Raw genomic sequence first — 16,166 nt, 5'->3', positions numbered from 1 at the left:
TCTTACGAGCCTGATTGAATTTTTTGAAGATGTGACTAGACACACAGACGAGGGAAGAGCAGTAAATGTAGTTTATATGGATTTCAGCAAGGCGTTTGATAAGGTGCCCCATGCAAGGCTTATTGAAAAAGTGAAGGGGCATGGGATACAAGGGGACATTGCTTTGTGGATTCAGAACTGGCTTGCCCACTGAAGGCAAAGAGTGGTTGTAGATGGGTCTTTTTCAGCATGGAGGTCGGTCACCAGTGGAATGCCCCAGCGATCTGTTCTGGGATCCTTGCTCTTTGTAATTTTTATAAATGACCTGGAAGGATGGAAGGATGGGTGGAAGGAAGTGGAGGGATGGGTTGGCAAGTTTGCTGATGACACAAAGGTTGGTGGTGTTGTGGATAGTGTAGAGGGATGTCAGCAGTTGCAACGAGACATAGATAAGATGCAAGACTGGGCGGAGAAGTGGCAGATGGACTTCAACCCAGATAAGTGTGTGGTGGTTCATTTTGGCAGGTCGAATAGGATGAAAGAATATAATATTAAGGGTAAGACGCTTGGCAGTGTGGAAGAACAGAGGGATCTTGGGGTCCGGGTTCATAGGACGCTCAAAGCAGCATCGCAGGTAGAGGCTGTGGTTAAGAAGGCGCATGGAATGCTGGCCTTCATCAATAGAGGAATTGAGTTTAGAAATCGGGAGATAATGCTGCAGCTGTATAGGACCCTGATCAGACCCCACCTGGAGTACTGTGCCCAGTTCTGGTCGCCTCATTTCAGAAAGGATGTGGAAGCCATAGAAAGGATGCAGAGGAGATTTACAAGGATGTTGCCTGGATTAGGTGGCATGCCTTATGAGGATAGGTTGAGAGAGCTAGGTCTTTTCTCCTTGGAGAAGCGAAGGATGAGAGGTGACCTGATAGAGGTGTATAAGATGTTGAGTGGTATTGATAGAGTGGATTCTCAGAGGCTTTTACCCAGGGCTGAAATGGTTGCCACAAGAGGTCACAGGTTTAGGGTGCTGGGGAGTAGGTACAGAGGAGACGTTAGGAGTAAGTTTTTCACTCAGAGGGTGGTGGGTGTGTGGAATCGGCTGCCGGTAGTGGTGGTGGAGGCGGATTCGATAGGGTCTTTTAAGAGATTTTTGGATAAGTTCATGGAAGTTCGTAAGCTAGAGGGTTGTCGGTAAGCCTGATAGGTAGGGACATGTTCGGCACAACTTATGGGCTGAAGGGCCTGTTTGTGCTGTAGCTTTCCTATGTTCTATGTTCTATACAGACTGCAGCAGTTCAAAAAGTCAGCTCACCACCACCTTCTCCAGGGCAACTAGGGACAAGGAATAATCTCTGGCCTTGCCAATAATGCCTACATGACCTGAGTGAATAAAACATGTGAAGAGGCACAGATGGGGATATAACAATGGGATTTCTTTTGAATATGTTCAGGGGATGTGGGAATATAATACATGGTACAGTTGAGGACTTTATAGAGGAATTATTACACTGATTCAAACCTTTAAGAACTGAAGTACAGTACTGTACAGTACTGATAAGGAACTTACAAATCAGTGATATCTGGTGATAATGGGCGTTCAATACTGGAGGTAATATGCCATTGAGATATACTGCAGTGATAGACAGCTTCAATCTGGATAGTAAGTGGAATGAATGCTACCTCATCATTAGTATAATGGAATGAATAAGGGAGAGGTGATTCCCGACATTCCCACATTGCTCATTTAAATTGCAGGGGAATTGCCAAAGTCCAAGTGGGCCCTCATTGTGTGCACACTGCTGACTGTTCCCATTGCTCCAGAAGTGTGACGTTCCAGGAATTCTGACCCTCATGTTACTGTCTGTTATCAGAGCCAGCTGTGGAGACGATGGGGACAGGGACGAGGGTTAGAGTCACATAAACTACGTCAGCCTCCACAGGGAGTCCTGGCTCAAGGACAATGGGCTGCGTTGTGTGAAAATGCTGCTCTTCACAATGAGAATTTCGCAGTGGATGCTCATGCAATAACTTTGAAACCATCTCTTTAAACTTACAGACACTGCAGCTCGGGAGACATCAAAACAACACACTGTCCTGCTCTGCAACATGCCTGCTGCCTGATTGATTCTGCAATGCCTGCTGGGAAGCATAGCAGGTGGATCCAATTGGACAGATTTAGAACTGTGGGAGTGTGAACAGCAGTAGAGATCAAGGAAGCAGAGATATTGGATGGGACAAAAATAAAATCTAAAGAGCTGTTATATAGGTCGGAATCACTCCAAAGTTAGCAAATCACCTGGTCCGGATGAGATGCCTCCTCAGTTGCTGAGGAAACTAGTTGGAGTCAGCACAAGCTTTCAGTTATTTTTAGATATGGGGGTGGTGTCAGAGGACAGTTGGATTGCAAATGTAATAGCCCTGTTTTGGGGAATAAACCTGGCCACAAGACAGTCAGCCTAACATCAATGCTCCTCAAATGACATACTCATGGAGAAGATTAACCCTTACTCGGAGAAGTATTTAGCGCATTATTAAGGGGCAATCAGCAGGAATTGTACCTGATGAATGAGATTGAGTTGTTTGATGAAATGACAAAGTGCTGATGAACCATAGAGCAGGTTAAAATCAGCGTGTGATGTTAAAGGGACAGTGGGTGTGTCATTAGTTAAGGGATCGGAGGAAAAATATAATAATGAAGAGACGTTCTTCTGACTGGACTATTAAACAAAGAAACTAGAAGCTGGAGTGAGCCATTCGGTCCTTCGAGCCTGCTCTGTCATTCATTTTGATCATAGCTAATCATTAAATTCAAATCCTGATCCCACCTTCCCTCCATATCCCTTGATCCTTTTACCCCTAAGAGCTGTATCTAATTTCTTCTTGAAATAAGACAACGTTATGGCCTCAACTACATTCTGTGGTAGTGAATTTCACACATTCACCACACTCTCGGTGAAGAAATTTCTCCTCACCTCAGTTCTAAAAGGTCTAACCCTTATCCTCAAACTATGACTCCTAGTTCTGGACTCCCCCCACCATTGGGAATATTCTTTCTGAATCTACCCTGTCTAACCCTGTTAGAATTTCATAAGTTTCTAGGGGATCCCCTCTCTCTCTTCTAAACTCCCGGGAATATAGTCTCCCCTCATATGACACTCCTGCCATCCCAGAAATCAGCCTGGTAAACCTTCAATGCAGTCTCTCTATAGTAAGGACATCCTTCCTCAGATAAGGACACCAAAACTGCATACAATACTCCAGGTGTGGCCTCACCAATGCCCTAAACAACTGCAGTAAAACATCCCTATCCCGATATGCAAATCCTCTCGCTATCAAGGCCAACATACCATTTGCCTTCTTTACTGCCTACTGTAGTTGTGCACTTACTTGCAGCAACTGATGCATGAGGATACCAAGGTCTTGATGAGTATCCACCTCTCTCAATTTACACCCATTCAAGTAACAATCTGTCTTCCGATTATAGGTAGAAAGAACAGGGGGATCATACGAGAGCAATTCAGGGAGATGGGTGCTAGGCTAAAAAATAAGGCCTCCAGGGTAGCAATCTCTGGACTGCTCCCAGTGCCTAGTGCTAGTGAGGCCAGGAACAGGGAGATTCTACAATTAAACACACGGCTAAAGGACTGGTGCAAGAGGGAGGGTTTCAAATTCAAAGATCATTGGGAAGTCTTCATGAGAGGATGGCACCTGTATGGAAAGGATGGGTTACACCTTAACTGGAAGGGCACAAATATCCTGGCTGGGAGTTTTGCGAGAGTGTTTCGGCAGAGTTTAAACTAGTGTGGCAGGGGGGTGGGGATCAAAACAGTAGGTCAGTAAGTACTGAGGCTGGGGCATTTCCACTCCATCTGACGAAGGAGCAGTGCTCCGAAAGCTTATGGTATTTGCTACCAAATAAACCTGTTGGACTTTAACCTGGTGTTGTGAGACTTCTTACTGTGTTCACCCCAGTCCAATGCCAGCATCTCCACATCAAGCTGGGGGCCAGGGCAAGGCTAGATAAGAAGAGGAGCACTCTGGAGGAGGATGACCTGAGTGGGCCTGGAGGTCTGGAGTGCATCTGCTTCAATGCGAGGAGTGTAACGGGTAAGACAGACGAACTTAGGACCTTAATGCTTACGTGGAATTTGGATGTGGTTGCGGTGACGGAGACATGGTTAAAAGAAGGACAGGACTGGCAGCTGAATATTCCCGGGTATAAGTGTTTTAGGCGAGACAGAGGAGGGGCTAAAAAAGGTGGGGGAGTAACGGTATTAGTTAGGGAGCATATTACAGCGGTGCAGAGGGTGGACAATTTAGAGGGGTCATGTAATGAGTCGCTGTGGGTGGAGCTCAGAAACAGGAAAGGTGCAATCACTATGCTGGGGGTGTACTACAGGCCTCCCAACAGCCCACGGGAAGTGGAGGAACGGATATGTCAGGAGATTCTGGATATGTGCAGAAAAAATAGGGTTGTTGTAGTGGGAGACTTCCATTTCCCTGGTATAGACTGAAAAGTGCTTAGGGCTGGGGGTCTGGACGGGGAGGAATTTGTAAAATGCGTACTGGAAGGTTCTTTGGAACAGTATGTAGATAGCCCGACTAGAGAGGGGACTATACTGGACCTCGTTCTGGGAAATGAGCCCGGTCAGGTCGTCAAAGTTTCGGTAGGGGCAAATAGTGACAACAATTCTGTTAACTTTAGGATAGTAATGGACAAGGACGAGTGTTGTCCTAAGGGGAGGGTGCTAAATTGGGGGAAGGCTAACTATAGCCGGATTAGGCAGGAATTGGCCGTTGATTGAGAGAGGCTGTTCGGGGGTAAGTCCGCGTCTGGCATGTGGGAGTCTTTTAAGGAACAGTTGATAAGGCTGCAGGATAGGCATGTGCCTGTAAAAAGGAAGGATAGGAAAGGTAGGATTCGAGAGCCGTGGATAACCAGGGAAATTGAGGATCTGATCAGAAAGAAAAGAGAGGCGTACGTTAGGTCCAGGCAACTGAAAACAGATGGAGCTCTGGAGGAATACAGGGAGAGTAGGAAAGAACTCAAACAGGGAGTTAGAAGGGCAAAAAGAGGTCACGAAATATTCTTGGCAGATAGGATTAAGGAGAATCCTAAGGCATTTTATTCATATGTTAGGAACAAAAGAGTTGTCAGGGAAAAAGTCGGACCTCTCAGGGACAGAGGAGGGGAATTATGCTTAGAACCCAAGGGAATAGGGGAGATCCTAAATGAATACTTTGCATCGGTATTCACAAAGGAGAGGGACTTGTTGACTGGGAGTGTCTCAGAGGGAGGTGTTGACCCGTTAGAGAGAATCTCCATTACAAGGGTGGAAGTGTTAGATTTTTTAGGTAACATTAAAACTGACAAATCCCCAGGGTCTGATGGCATCTATCCTAGAGTGGTCTGGGAGACAAGAGATGTAATTGCTGGGCCTCTGACGGAAATCTTTGTCTCTTCATTGGACATGGCCGAGGTCCCTGAGGATTGGGGGATAGCGAATGTGGTATCATTATTTAAGAAGGGTAGCTGGGATAATCTGGGTATTTATAGGCCAGTGAGCTTGACGTCCGTGGTGGGGAAGTTGTTGGAGAGGATTCTTAGAGACAGGATGTATGCGCATTTAGAATGGAACAATCTCATTAGTGACAGACAGCATGGTTTTGTAAGCGGGAGGTCGTGCCTTACAAATTTGGTGGAGTTTTTTGAGGAAGTGACAAAAATGGTTGACGAAGGAAGGGCCGTGGATGTCGTCTATATGGATTTCAGTGAGGCATTTGACAAAGTCCCTCATGGCCGGTTGGTTAAGAAGGTTAAGGCTCATGGGATACAAGGAGAGGTGGCGAGATGGGTAGAAAACTGGCTTGGCCACAGGAGACAGAGGGTAGCAGTCGAAGGGTCTTTTTCCGGCTGGAGGTCTGTGACCAGTGGTGTTCCGCAGGGCTCTGTACTGGGACCTCTGCTATTTGTGATATATATAAATGATTTGGAAGAAGGTGTAACTGGTGTAATCAGCAAGTTTGCGGATGACACGAAGATGGCTGGACTTGCGGAGAGCAATGAACATTGTCAGACAATACAGCAGGATGTAGATAGGCTGGAAAATTAGGCGGAGAAATGGCAGATGGAATTTAATCCAGATAAATGCGAAGTGATGCATTTTGGAAGAACTAATGTCGGGGGGAGTTATACAATAAATTGCAGAGCCATCAAGAGTATAGAAACACTAGGTGTGCAAGTCCACAAATCCTTGAAGGTGGCAGCACAGGTGGAGAAGGTGGTGAAGAAGGCATATGGTATGCTTGCCTTTATAGGACGGGGTATAGAGTATAAAAGCTGGAGTCTGATGTTGCAGCTGTATAGAACACTGGTTAGGCCACATTTGGAGTACTGCATCCAGTTCTGGTTGCCGCACTACCAGAAGGACGTGGAGGCTTTAGAGAGCGTGCAGAGAAGGTTTACCAGGATGTTGCCTGGTATGGAGGGTCTTAGCTATGAGGAGTGATTGGGTAAACTGGGCTTGTTCTCCCTGGAAAGACGGAGAATGAAGGGAGACCTAATAGAGGTGTACAAAATTATGAAGGGTATAGATAGGGTGAACAGTGGGAAGCTTTTTCCCAGGTCGGAGGTGACAATCACGTGGGGTCACGGGCTCAAGGTGAGAGGGGCGAGGTATTACTCAGATATCAGAGGGACGTTTTTTATGCAGAGAGTGGTGGGGGCCTGGAATGCGCTGCCAAGTAGGGTGGTGGAGGCAGGCACGCTGGCATTGTTTAAGACTTACATGAGCAGTTTGGGAATGGAGGGATACAAACGAATGGTCTAGTTGGACCAATGAGCGGCACAGGCTTGGAGGGCCGAAGGGCCTGTTTCCTGTACTGTACTGTTCTTTGTTCTTTGTTCTTAATCTCCAATGGATCTAATGTTTCCAGGGACAGTCCTGGATGAAGACTATCAGGACCTGGAAATTTATTCACCTTCAATCCATTTCTCTACTAATGCTGGTTTCCTTCAGCTCCTCACTAAAACTTGTTTCTCTCAGAACTTCTGGTACATTTTTCATGTCTTCTTTTGTGAAGACTGAAGCAAAGTATGATTTTAATTCCTCAGCCATTTCTTTATTCCCCATTTTGAATTTTCCCATTTCTGACTGTAAGGGATAGATGATTCCCCAGAGGTCAGTATTAAGATCATTGTTTTGCTTCTTAGGTAGAAATGACCTAGGCAGTGCGCCAGGGAGCAGTGCCAGAGTACTTGGTGTACATGGTACAATTTCAAAATGTGTGGATGATGCAAAACTGTGAGGATAGTGCAGAACTTCAAAAAGATATAGGGAAATGGCAAATGAAATTCAATGCAGAGAATGTGAAGTGATTTATTTGGTAGGAAAAACATGGAAAGACAATATAACATAAGGGATACAATTCTAAAGTGGGTGCAGGAGCAGAGGGACCTAGGTGTATAAGTCATGGAGGTGGCAGGACAGGTCGAGAGCACGATCAACAAAATATACAATATCCGAGAGTTTAGTAATCAGGACATAGGATTTGGCAAGGAGGATATGTGTATCTTGTATAAAACAATGTTTTGCCCTCAGCTGGAACATTGTGTCCGTCCTGGGCACCACACTTTAGGAAGGATGTGAAGACACTGGAAAGAGAGCAGAAAAGATTCACATCCCAAGGAACTTCAGTTGAGTGGATAGATTGGAGAGTGCTGAGAGGTGATCTGATCGAGGTATTCAAAGTCAGGAGGAATTTAGACAGAGTAGAGAGGGAGAAACCGTCCCCATTGCTGGAAAGATCGAGAACTGCACAGATTGAAGTCAATTGGAAAAGGAAGCAATGGAGGTATGAGGAGAAAGATTTTCACACAATGAGTGGTTAGGATCTGGAATGCACTGACTGACGGTGTGTTGGAGGCAGGTTCAATTGAAGTATTCAAGAGGGAATTGGATTATTATCTAAAAAGGAAGAATGTGCAACGTTACAGAGAGAAAACAGGGAAGTGGCTCAAGGTAAATGCTCCTTGGAAGAAATAATAGCAAATTGGATTATTTAAATGGAAAAAAATTGCAACATGCTATTGTGCAAAGGGACTGGGGGTCCTTGTGCATGAGTCACAAAAACTCAGTCTGCAAGTACAACAGGTGATCAAGAAGGCAAATGGGATGTTGGCATTTATCGCGAGGGGGATAGAATATAAAAGCAGAGAAATCTTGCTGCATCTGTGAGGCATTGGTGAGGCCGCAGCTGGAATACTGTGTGCAGTTTTGGTCCCCTTACTTGCGAAAGGATATATTGGCCTTGGAGGGAGTGCAGAGAAGGTTCACCAGGTTGATACCAGAGATGAGGGGTGTAAATTATGAGGAGAGATTGAGCAGATTAGGTTTGTACTCGTTGGAGTTTAGAAGGCTGAGGGAGGGGTGATCTTATAGAGGCATATAAGATAATGAAGGGGCTGGATAGGGTAGAAGTGGAGAGATTCTTTCCACTTAGAAAGGAAACCAGAACTAGAGGGCACAGCCTCAAAATAAAGGGGGGTCAGTTTAGGACAGAGTTGAGGAGGGTGGTGAATCTCTGGAATTCTCTGCCCACTGAAGTGGTGGAGGCTACCTCGTTGAATATGTTTAAGTCACGGATAGATGGATTTCTGATCGGTAGGGGAATTAAGGTTTATGGGGAGCAGGCAGGTAAGTGAAACTGTTTCACTTCAGATCAGCCATGATCTTATTGAATGGCGGGGCAGGCTCGAGGGGCTAGGTGACCTACTCCTGCTCCTATTTCTTATGTTCTTATGTTCTTCAAAGAGCGAGAACAGATATAACAGGATGAATGGCCTCTCCTATGCTGTAACAATTGTGACAAAGCATCCACTTGATTGGCACTCCTTCTACCACTTTCAACATCCATTCCATCCACCACTGACAAACAGCGGCAACGTGTATACACAAGGTGTACTGCAGAAATTCACCAAGGTTCCTAAGGCAGCACCTTCCAAACCCAAGACTACTAAAACCTAGATGGACAAGGGCAGCAGTTACATGGGAACAACACCACTAAGTTATAAGGATAGGCTGAGGGAGCTCGGTCTTTTCTCCTTGGAGAGACATGGGATGAGAGGAAACCTAATAGAGGTATATAAGATGTTGAGAGGCATAGATCGGGTGGACTCTCAGAGGCTTTTTCCCAGGGTGGAAATGGCTGCTACGAGAGGACACAGGTTTAAGGTGCTGGGGGGTAGGTACAGGGGAAATGTTAGGGGGAAGTTTTTCACACCGAGGGTGGTGGGCGAGTGGAATCGGCTGCCGTCAGTGTTGGTGGAGGCAAACTCAATAGGGTCTTTTAAGAGACTCCTGGATGAGTACATGGGACTTAATAGGATGGAGGGTTACAGGTAGGCCTAAAAGGTAGGGATATGTTTGGCACAACTTGTGGGGCCGAAGGGCCTGTTTTGTGCTGTAGTTTTTCTATGTTTCTAAGTTCCCTTCCAAGTCACTCACCATCCTGACTTCAAAATATATTGCCATTCCTTTCTTGTTGCTGGGTCAAAATCTTGGAACTCCCTCACTAACAGTATTGTGGATGGTTCACCATGTGAACTGCAGTTGTTCAAGAAGACAGCTCACCTTCTGAAGAACAATTCGGAGAGGGTTCAGAGGAGCGTTTACCAGGATGATAGAAGGGGTGAGGAAATTCAGTGTGAAAAGTTTGCAGAAGCTGTGTTTGTTCTCCTTCGAGCAGAGATGTTTAAAAGGAGCCCAATGGCTAGTTATAATGATGAGACGTTTTGACACGGCAAACAGAGAGAAACTGATTCCCCTGGCACTACATGATAGGGCTTGAAATCAGAACATACACAAACTTTCATAAGTTAATGGACATGAAGTGGACTTACTTACAGGGTTATCGGGAAAAAGCCAGGGTGTGGAACTAAATTGGGCAGCTCTTTCGAAGAGCTGGCATAGGTTACAATGGGCAGAATGGCCTCACATGCTGTAAGACTATATCTTACAGACTATACCACTCAGAAACCCCGGTGGTCTCTCACTCACCCAGCCTGTATTCACTCCTGAGATCCATAGAATCCCTACAATGCAGAATAAGGCCATTCAGCCCATCAGGTTTGCACCAACTTTCTGAAAGAGCATCTTATTCAAGCTCCACTCTGCTATCCCAGCACACATTTAGGGGCAATTCAGCATGGCCAATCCACCTAACCTGCACATCTCTGGACTGCAGAAGGAAATCAGAGGACCCGAGGAAACCCACGTGTCAGTCAATCAGTCTGGCGAGCCGGTAAGATGGTGTGTGAGCCAGGAATCAGGTATGTGCCTGGTTTCACGCCGAATGCAATGCTACTGGCACTGTCTTGTAAGTAGGTTTGGCACCACACCCCAAAGGGTCCAAAGCCAAATTATATGGAGGGGGTAGTTGGAGGGCGTCTCCCAGTTCACTCTGGGATTGGAAAGCCCTGCGCAATGGCGCCTGACTGCTCTAAAGCCAACTTCACCAGCAAGCTTAAGCTCCACTCCCCCTTCATCTGGTGCAAATCGCATTGCCAAACTCGTCCAAAAAACAGGCGTGAACCACACCTGTTTTCTGACTTCATAAGCTCGTGCCCGGGGAGAACGTGCGTACTTTACGCAGGGCTGTAAACGAACCCAGGTCCCTGGCGCTGTGAGGCAGCAGTGCCACGATACCACCTTGAATTAAAATGCTGAGGTTTCCTCGTCCAGGAACTTGCAGCACACCTCGAGTGAAAGAGAGAGACACTGTTTGCCATTGGCATCTAGCGAGCAAACCACCAACAGCAGCATTTCCAACACCAGGGAGAGAGAGAGAGACAAAAACACTGCTTTCAGTCTGCAGTCCAAACAGCTTCTGACAAAAATGAAACCAAAACCTTGGTATTTTCCTGTGGGGGAAAAACTGTCCAAACGCAGCACCTAGCCTATTAATCATGCTCCACCCAACTATTTGAAAGGGTCATGAATAAATTTAAAAAGTACTTTATGTCAAGTGTAGCTGGGCTGTCTACCTCCCTGTGAATGTGGAGGAATCATGGGATTGGGATCCAGAGGTTTTTGGGGAGTTTGACGGAAGTGGAGAGGGTCTGGGATGGATCCAGGGGGCGGGTCTCCTACCTGAGGCTGAGTTCTCTCCCATGCAGCCGGTGCTGCATTGTTGTCTGAGGATGGACACCTCTCTCTCGAGTATTTTGAGCCGGTTGATGATGTTCTCCAGCAGGGTGGTGTGTGGGCAGTCATACAACTGTTTAGGTATATTGATGTTATGAGTGAAAGCTACCTGAGTGTCCAGGTTTTCTTGGTTATCTCGAGTGATGTATTCACCCTCTGGAGACCCAGTTTGTTCTGAGGAACTCTCCATGGTCACTGAACACAAGGATTCGAGAGGCACGTTGATGTTATAGACATGGTTAAAGACAATAGACTGTTTGACTGGCACCGTGTGGTTAATATGGTGGCTTCGAGCTGCTGCTTCATCACGCTTTCGCCGAAGAGCACTGACCATCAGCCGGCACTCGCCTGGATCCAGCAGGGTACTGAGGCAAACTGCCAGGACTGCGAGCAGCATCATCAGCATCTCACGTTACAGTTTCTTTGGCGAGAGGGTATCCAGTTCAAGGAACTGCCAAAAAAAAACATGGATTTAAAATTCAATCTGCTGCTGAATCCTGAATCCCAGCTCTCTCCCAGCTGATCTCCCATCCTGCAGGAACTCTGCTCTCCCAATCCCCATTGTGCTTGCAATCCTTTACCACCTTCCAGTCTGACTGCACCTCAAGTTTCAACTTCTCATCGTTTTCAAATCCCTCCATGGCCTCACCCTTGCTTATCTCTGTGATCTCCTCCACAACCCTCCATGATCTGCGCTGCTCTATTTCCATCCTCTTGACAATCCCCTATTTTCAGCTCCACCGCTGGTGACCAGGTCTTCCGTCGCATTTGGCCCAAAACTCTGAAACTCCCCCCAAAATTTTTCTGTCTCCCTTTCCTCCTTAAGACATCCCTTAAAACCTACCTCTATGAACAATCTTTCCTGATTTTCCTTTATGAGGCTTGCTGCTGAATTCTGTTTGGTGATTGCTCCTTGTGATGTCTACTCCATTCTAAAAATAAAAGCTCTTGAATAAAATAAAAGTTATTGAAGGGAGAGAAAGCTGAGACTCGAGCTCAGAATGAGAGTCTTCTTTCTGAGAATGACAGCAGTGAGAGTTTATATCACAGTGTGATGTCACTGAGACAGCCCATTCAGACAGTTGGTGTAAAGCTCAGTAACATCAGCACCAAGCTTATTAGCAATTTGATGAATAGATCCCTTCGAGGAACAAATTCAAAGCATGACCCATTTTAGTCGAACTTGCAATTTATCTGCTTCTCCTTTCCCCGTGCCTATGTGTTACTCGTTTGACGATGTTGCCAGCCATTTCCTCGGCAAGGAAGAATAACTGGAACACACGTGTTCCCTAAGGTGGAGAGACAAGAAAAAGTATGAGCAGAGAATCACCAGGGGGTGTGTGAGTTGGAGGCACGAGCCAAGAGAAAACAGGACTTGGATGCCTGCTCCAGCCTCCAGAATCTGCTCCACTACGAGATTGAGCTCAGTCGCACTGCATCCAATTCTAGGCTCAATTTATCCTGTTCGATCAAGACCTGGCACTTAACTCACCAGCAAGCCAGCCTCATAGCTCAGATCAGTGTCAGAGCCTGGGTAACTTCAGAAAATCACCCTTTTCCAAGAAGCATCGCTGTGCTAACTGCCTGTTTGTGCATGTGTTTCACTGTCAGCTCCTGTATATATCCTACACAAAGTGAATAAAAGGGATTTGCAGAATCACAGATTCAGAAGAGATCTTTCGGCCTATCGAGTCTGCACTGACACATGGGAACCACCTCACCTACCTACCCCTAATCCCATCTGCCAGCACTTGGCCCATAGCCCTGAATGTTATGATGTACCAAGTGCTCATCCAGGTTGATTCACTCCTGTCTAATACAGTATGAGTGTGTATGTGTTTCAGTGTCAGCTGCTGTATATATCTTACACACAATGAATAAAAGGGATTGATTCACTCCTGTCTAATTCTGAGTGCGTGTCTCAGTGTCAATTGTGACAATAGGGTGCCTTTAACAAATGTATTTTAATCATGTTTTTCTGCAGTTTTTTTTTAACAGGCCCTGGTGTTTATTCTTGTTGTACTGGCTCGGCCAGTATCCTATCATAGTTACTGGAGCTGGGCTGATGCAGTGTCCTGGAGTTTTATGACCTTTCTGGAATTGTTGGGTGGAGCATGATTAACAGGTTAGGTGCTGTGTTTGGACAGTTTTTTCCCCACATAAAAAGTCCAAGGTTTTGGTTTCATTTTCATCAAAAGCTATTTGGACTGCAGACTGAAGCAATGTTTTTGTCTCTCTCTCTCTCTTTCTCTCCCTGGTGTTGGGAGGCCTGCTATCGATGGTTTGCTAGCTGGAAGCCAGAGACAAACAGTGTCTCTAACTCACTCGAGGTGTGTTGAAAGTTCCTGGGCTAGGAAACCTCGGTGTTTTAATTCAACATCCAAATGACCACACCACATCAGTAAGGCTGGTCTTAAAGTGACAATCACCACATCCCTCCCCCTTTAACTCCTCTTTACAATCCTTATTTACCAAATTATTTTATACAGCTGAATGGAAAATGATCAAAATCTGAAGTAATTATATTTGCACTGAGTGCTGAATTATAGTTACACACTATATAAACAGGTTCAATAATACAAATTGAGTCTCTGCAGACATTTTCTGTCTCTGGTAGAGTGGCTAATTCTATAGTTTGAGATGCTTCCGCAGAATCAACATGAGAAGGAACTGTAATAACCGGCAGTTTACAGGCAATTTATTCGTACTTGTTTCCATAGGAACATCAGTTATGTCTATAACAGGTTGATCAGGTATTTTGGTGCTTCAAAACTAATTCTTCATGGCAACAATGACTGCTGGAGCGTCTCTCTACTCCTCAGGTGGTCCACGTGTTTACGAACGATCCATCCCTCCACCTGGTATGAAAGGTGTTGGGACTTAGAGAAAGAAACAACAGACAAGAGGACTGGAAGCAGTTTAGAAATCAGCAAAGGAGGACCAAGGGATTGATTAAGAAGGGGAAAGTAGAGTGTGAGAGTAAGTTTGCGGGGAACCTAAAAACTGACTGTAAAAGTTTCTATAGGCACGCGAGGAGAAAAGGATTGGTGAAGACAAATATAGTCAGAAACAGGGGAATTTATAATGGACAACAAAGAAGTGGCTGACCAACGAAACACATTCTTTAATTCTGTCTTTACAAAGGAGGAAACAAATAAGATGCCACAAAGAACAAAGAACAGTACAGCACAGGAAACAGGCCCTTCGGCCCTCCAAGCCTGTGCCGCTCCTTGGTCCAACTAGACCAATCGTTTGTATCCCTCCATTCCCAGGCTGCTCATGTGACTATCCAGGTAAGTCTTAAACGATGTCAGCGTGTCTGCCTCCACCACCCTACTTGGCAGCGCATTCGAGGCCCCCACCACCCTCTGTGTAAAAAACGTCCCTCTGATGTCTGAGTTATACTTCGCCCCTCTCACCTTGAGCCCATGACCCCTCGTGATCGTCACCTCCGACCTGGGAAAAAGCTTCCCACTGTTCACCCTATCTATCCCCTTCATAATCTTGTACACCTCTATTAGATCTCCCCTCATTCTCCGTCTTTCCAGGGAGAACAACCCCAGTTTACCCAATCTCTCCTCATAGCTAAGACCCTCCATACCAGGCAACATCCTGGTAAACCTTCTCTGCACTCTCTCTAACGCCTCCACGTCCTTCTGGTAGTGCGGCGACCAGAACTGGACGCAGTACTCCAAATGTGGCCTAACCAGCATTCTATACAGCTGCATCATCAGACTCCAGCTTTTATACTCTATGCCCCGTCCTATAAAGGCAAGCATACCATATGCCTTCTTCACCACCTTCTCCACCTGTGTTGCCACCTTCAAGGATTTGTGGACTTGCACACCTAGGTCCCTCTGTGTTTCTATACTCCTGATGACTCTGCCATTTATTGTATAACTCCTCCCTACATTATGTTGGAGAATGTAGGGTTTAGTGAGAGAGAAGAACTGAAGGAGATCAGTATTGATATAGAACTGGTGTTGGGAAAATTGATGGGATTGAAGGCCGATAGATCCTCAGGGCCTGATTATCTATATCCCAGAGTGCTGAAGGAAGTGGCCTGAGAAATAATGGATGCATTGGTAGTCATCTTCCAAGATTATATAGACGCTGGAACAGTTCCTACAGATTGTAGGGTAGCTAATGTGAAAAGCTAATGTAAAAAGAAAGGTAGAGAGAAAACGAAATTGTAGAATAGTGAGCCTGACATCAGTAATGGGGAAAATTCTAGAATCCATTATCAAAGATTGTATAGCAGAGCACGTGGAAAACAGTATCAGGATTGGACAGAATCAGCATGGATTTATGAAAGGGAAATCATGCTTAACTAATCTAATGAAATTCTTCGAGGATGTAACTAATAGAGTTGATGAGGGAGAGCCAGTGAATGTGGTTTATTTGGAATTTCAGAAAGCTTTCAACAAAGTCTCACATAAGAGATTAGCATGTAAAATTGAAGCACATGGGATTGGGGTAGTGTATCGAAATCGATAGGAGACAGGTTGGCAGACCTACAAAGAGTAGGAATAAACGGGTTCGAATGGCAGGCAGTGGGATCAGTGCTGGGACCCCCAGCTATTCACTATATCTATTAATGATTTAAATGAGGGAACTAAATGTAATATCTCCAAATTTGCAGATGACACAAAGCCAGGTGGGAGGGTAAGCTGTGAGGAGGATGTAGAGATCCTTCAGTGTGATTTGGACAAGCTGAGTGTGGCAGGCGCAGTATAATGTGGATCAATGTGAGGTTATTCATTTTGATAGCGAAAGCAGATTACTACCTGAATGGCCATAAATTAGGAGAGAGGAATGTGTAACAAGACGTGTCCTTGTACACCAGTCACTGAAGGTAAGCATACAGGTGCTGAAGAAGGCAAATGGCATTTTGGCCTTCATAGAGAGTGGATTCGAGTACAGGATCAGGAATGTCTTGCTTCAATTATAAGGGATCTTGGTGAGGCCGTACCTGGAATATTG

At 45.6% G+C, this 16,166-nt stretch overlaps 1 protein-coding gene across 1 annotated transcript in view; it reads right to left on the bottom strand.

The window, feature by feature from the left end:
• Positions 1-11,589, bottom strand: part of tnr (tenascin R (restrictin, janusin)) — a 383,262-nt gene extending 371,673 nt beyond the window's left edge. The window contains exon 1 of the mRNA XM_078219166.1: positions 11,130-11,589. Within this exon, the coding sequence (XP_078075292.1) occupies positions 11,130-11,589 (460 nt within the window). The remainder of the gene's footprint in view (positions 1-11,129) is intronic.
• Between the last annotated feature and the right edge of the window lie 4,577 nt (positions 11,590-16,166).

The sequence above is a fragment of the Mustelus asterias genome, chromosome 8 (assembly GCF_964213995.1).
Source record: "Mustelus asterias chromosome 8, sMusAst1.hap1.1, whole genome shotgun sequence".
NCBI lineage: Eukaryota > Metazoa > Chordata > Chondrichthyes > Carcharhiniformes > Triakidae > Mustelus > Mustelus asterias.
This window is presented reverse-complemented; position numbering and strand designations above follow the sequence as displayed.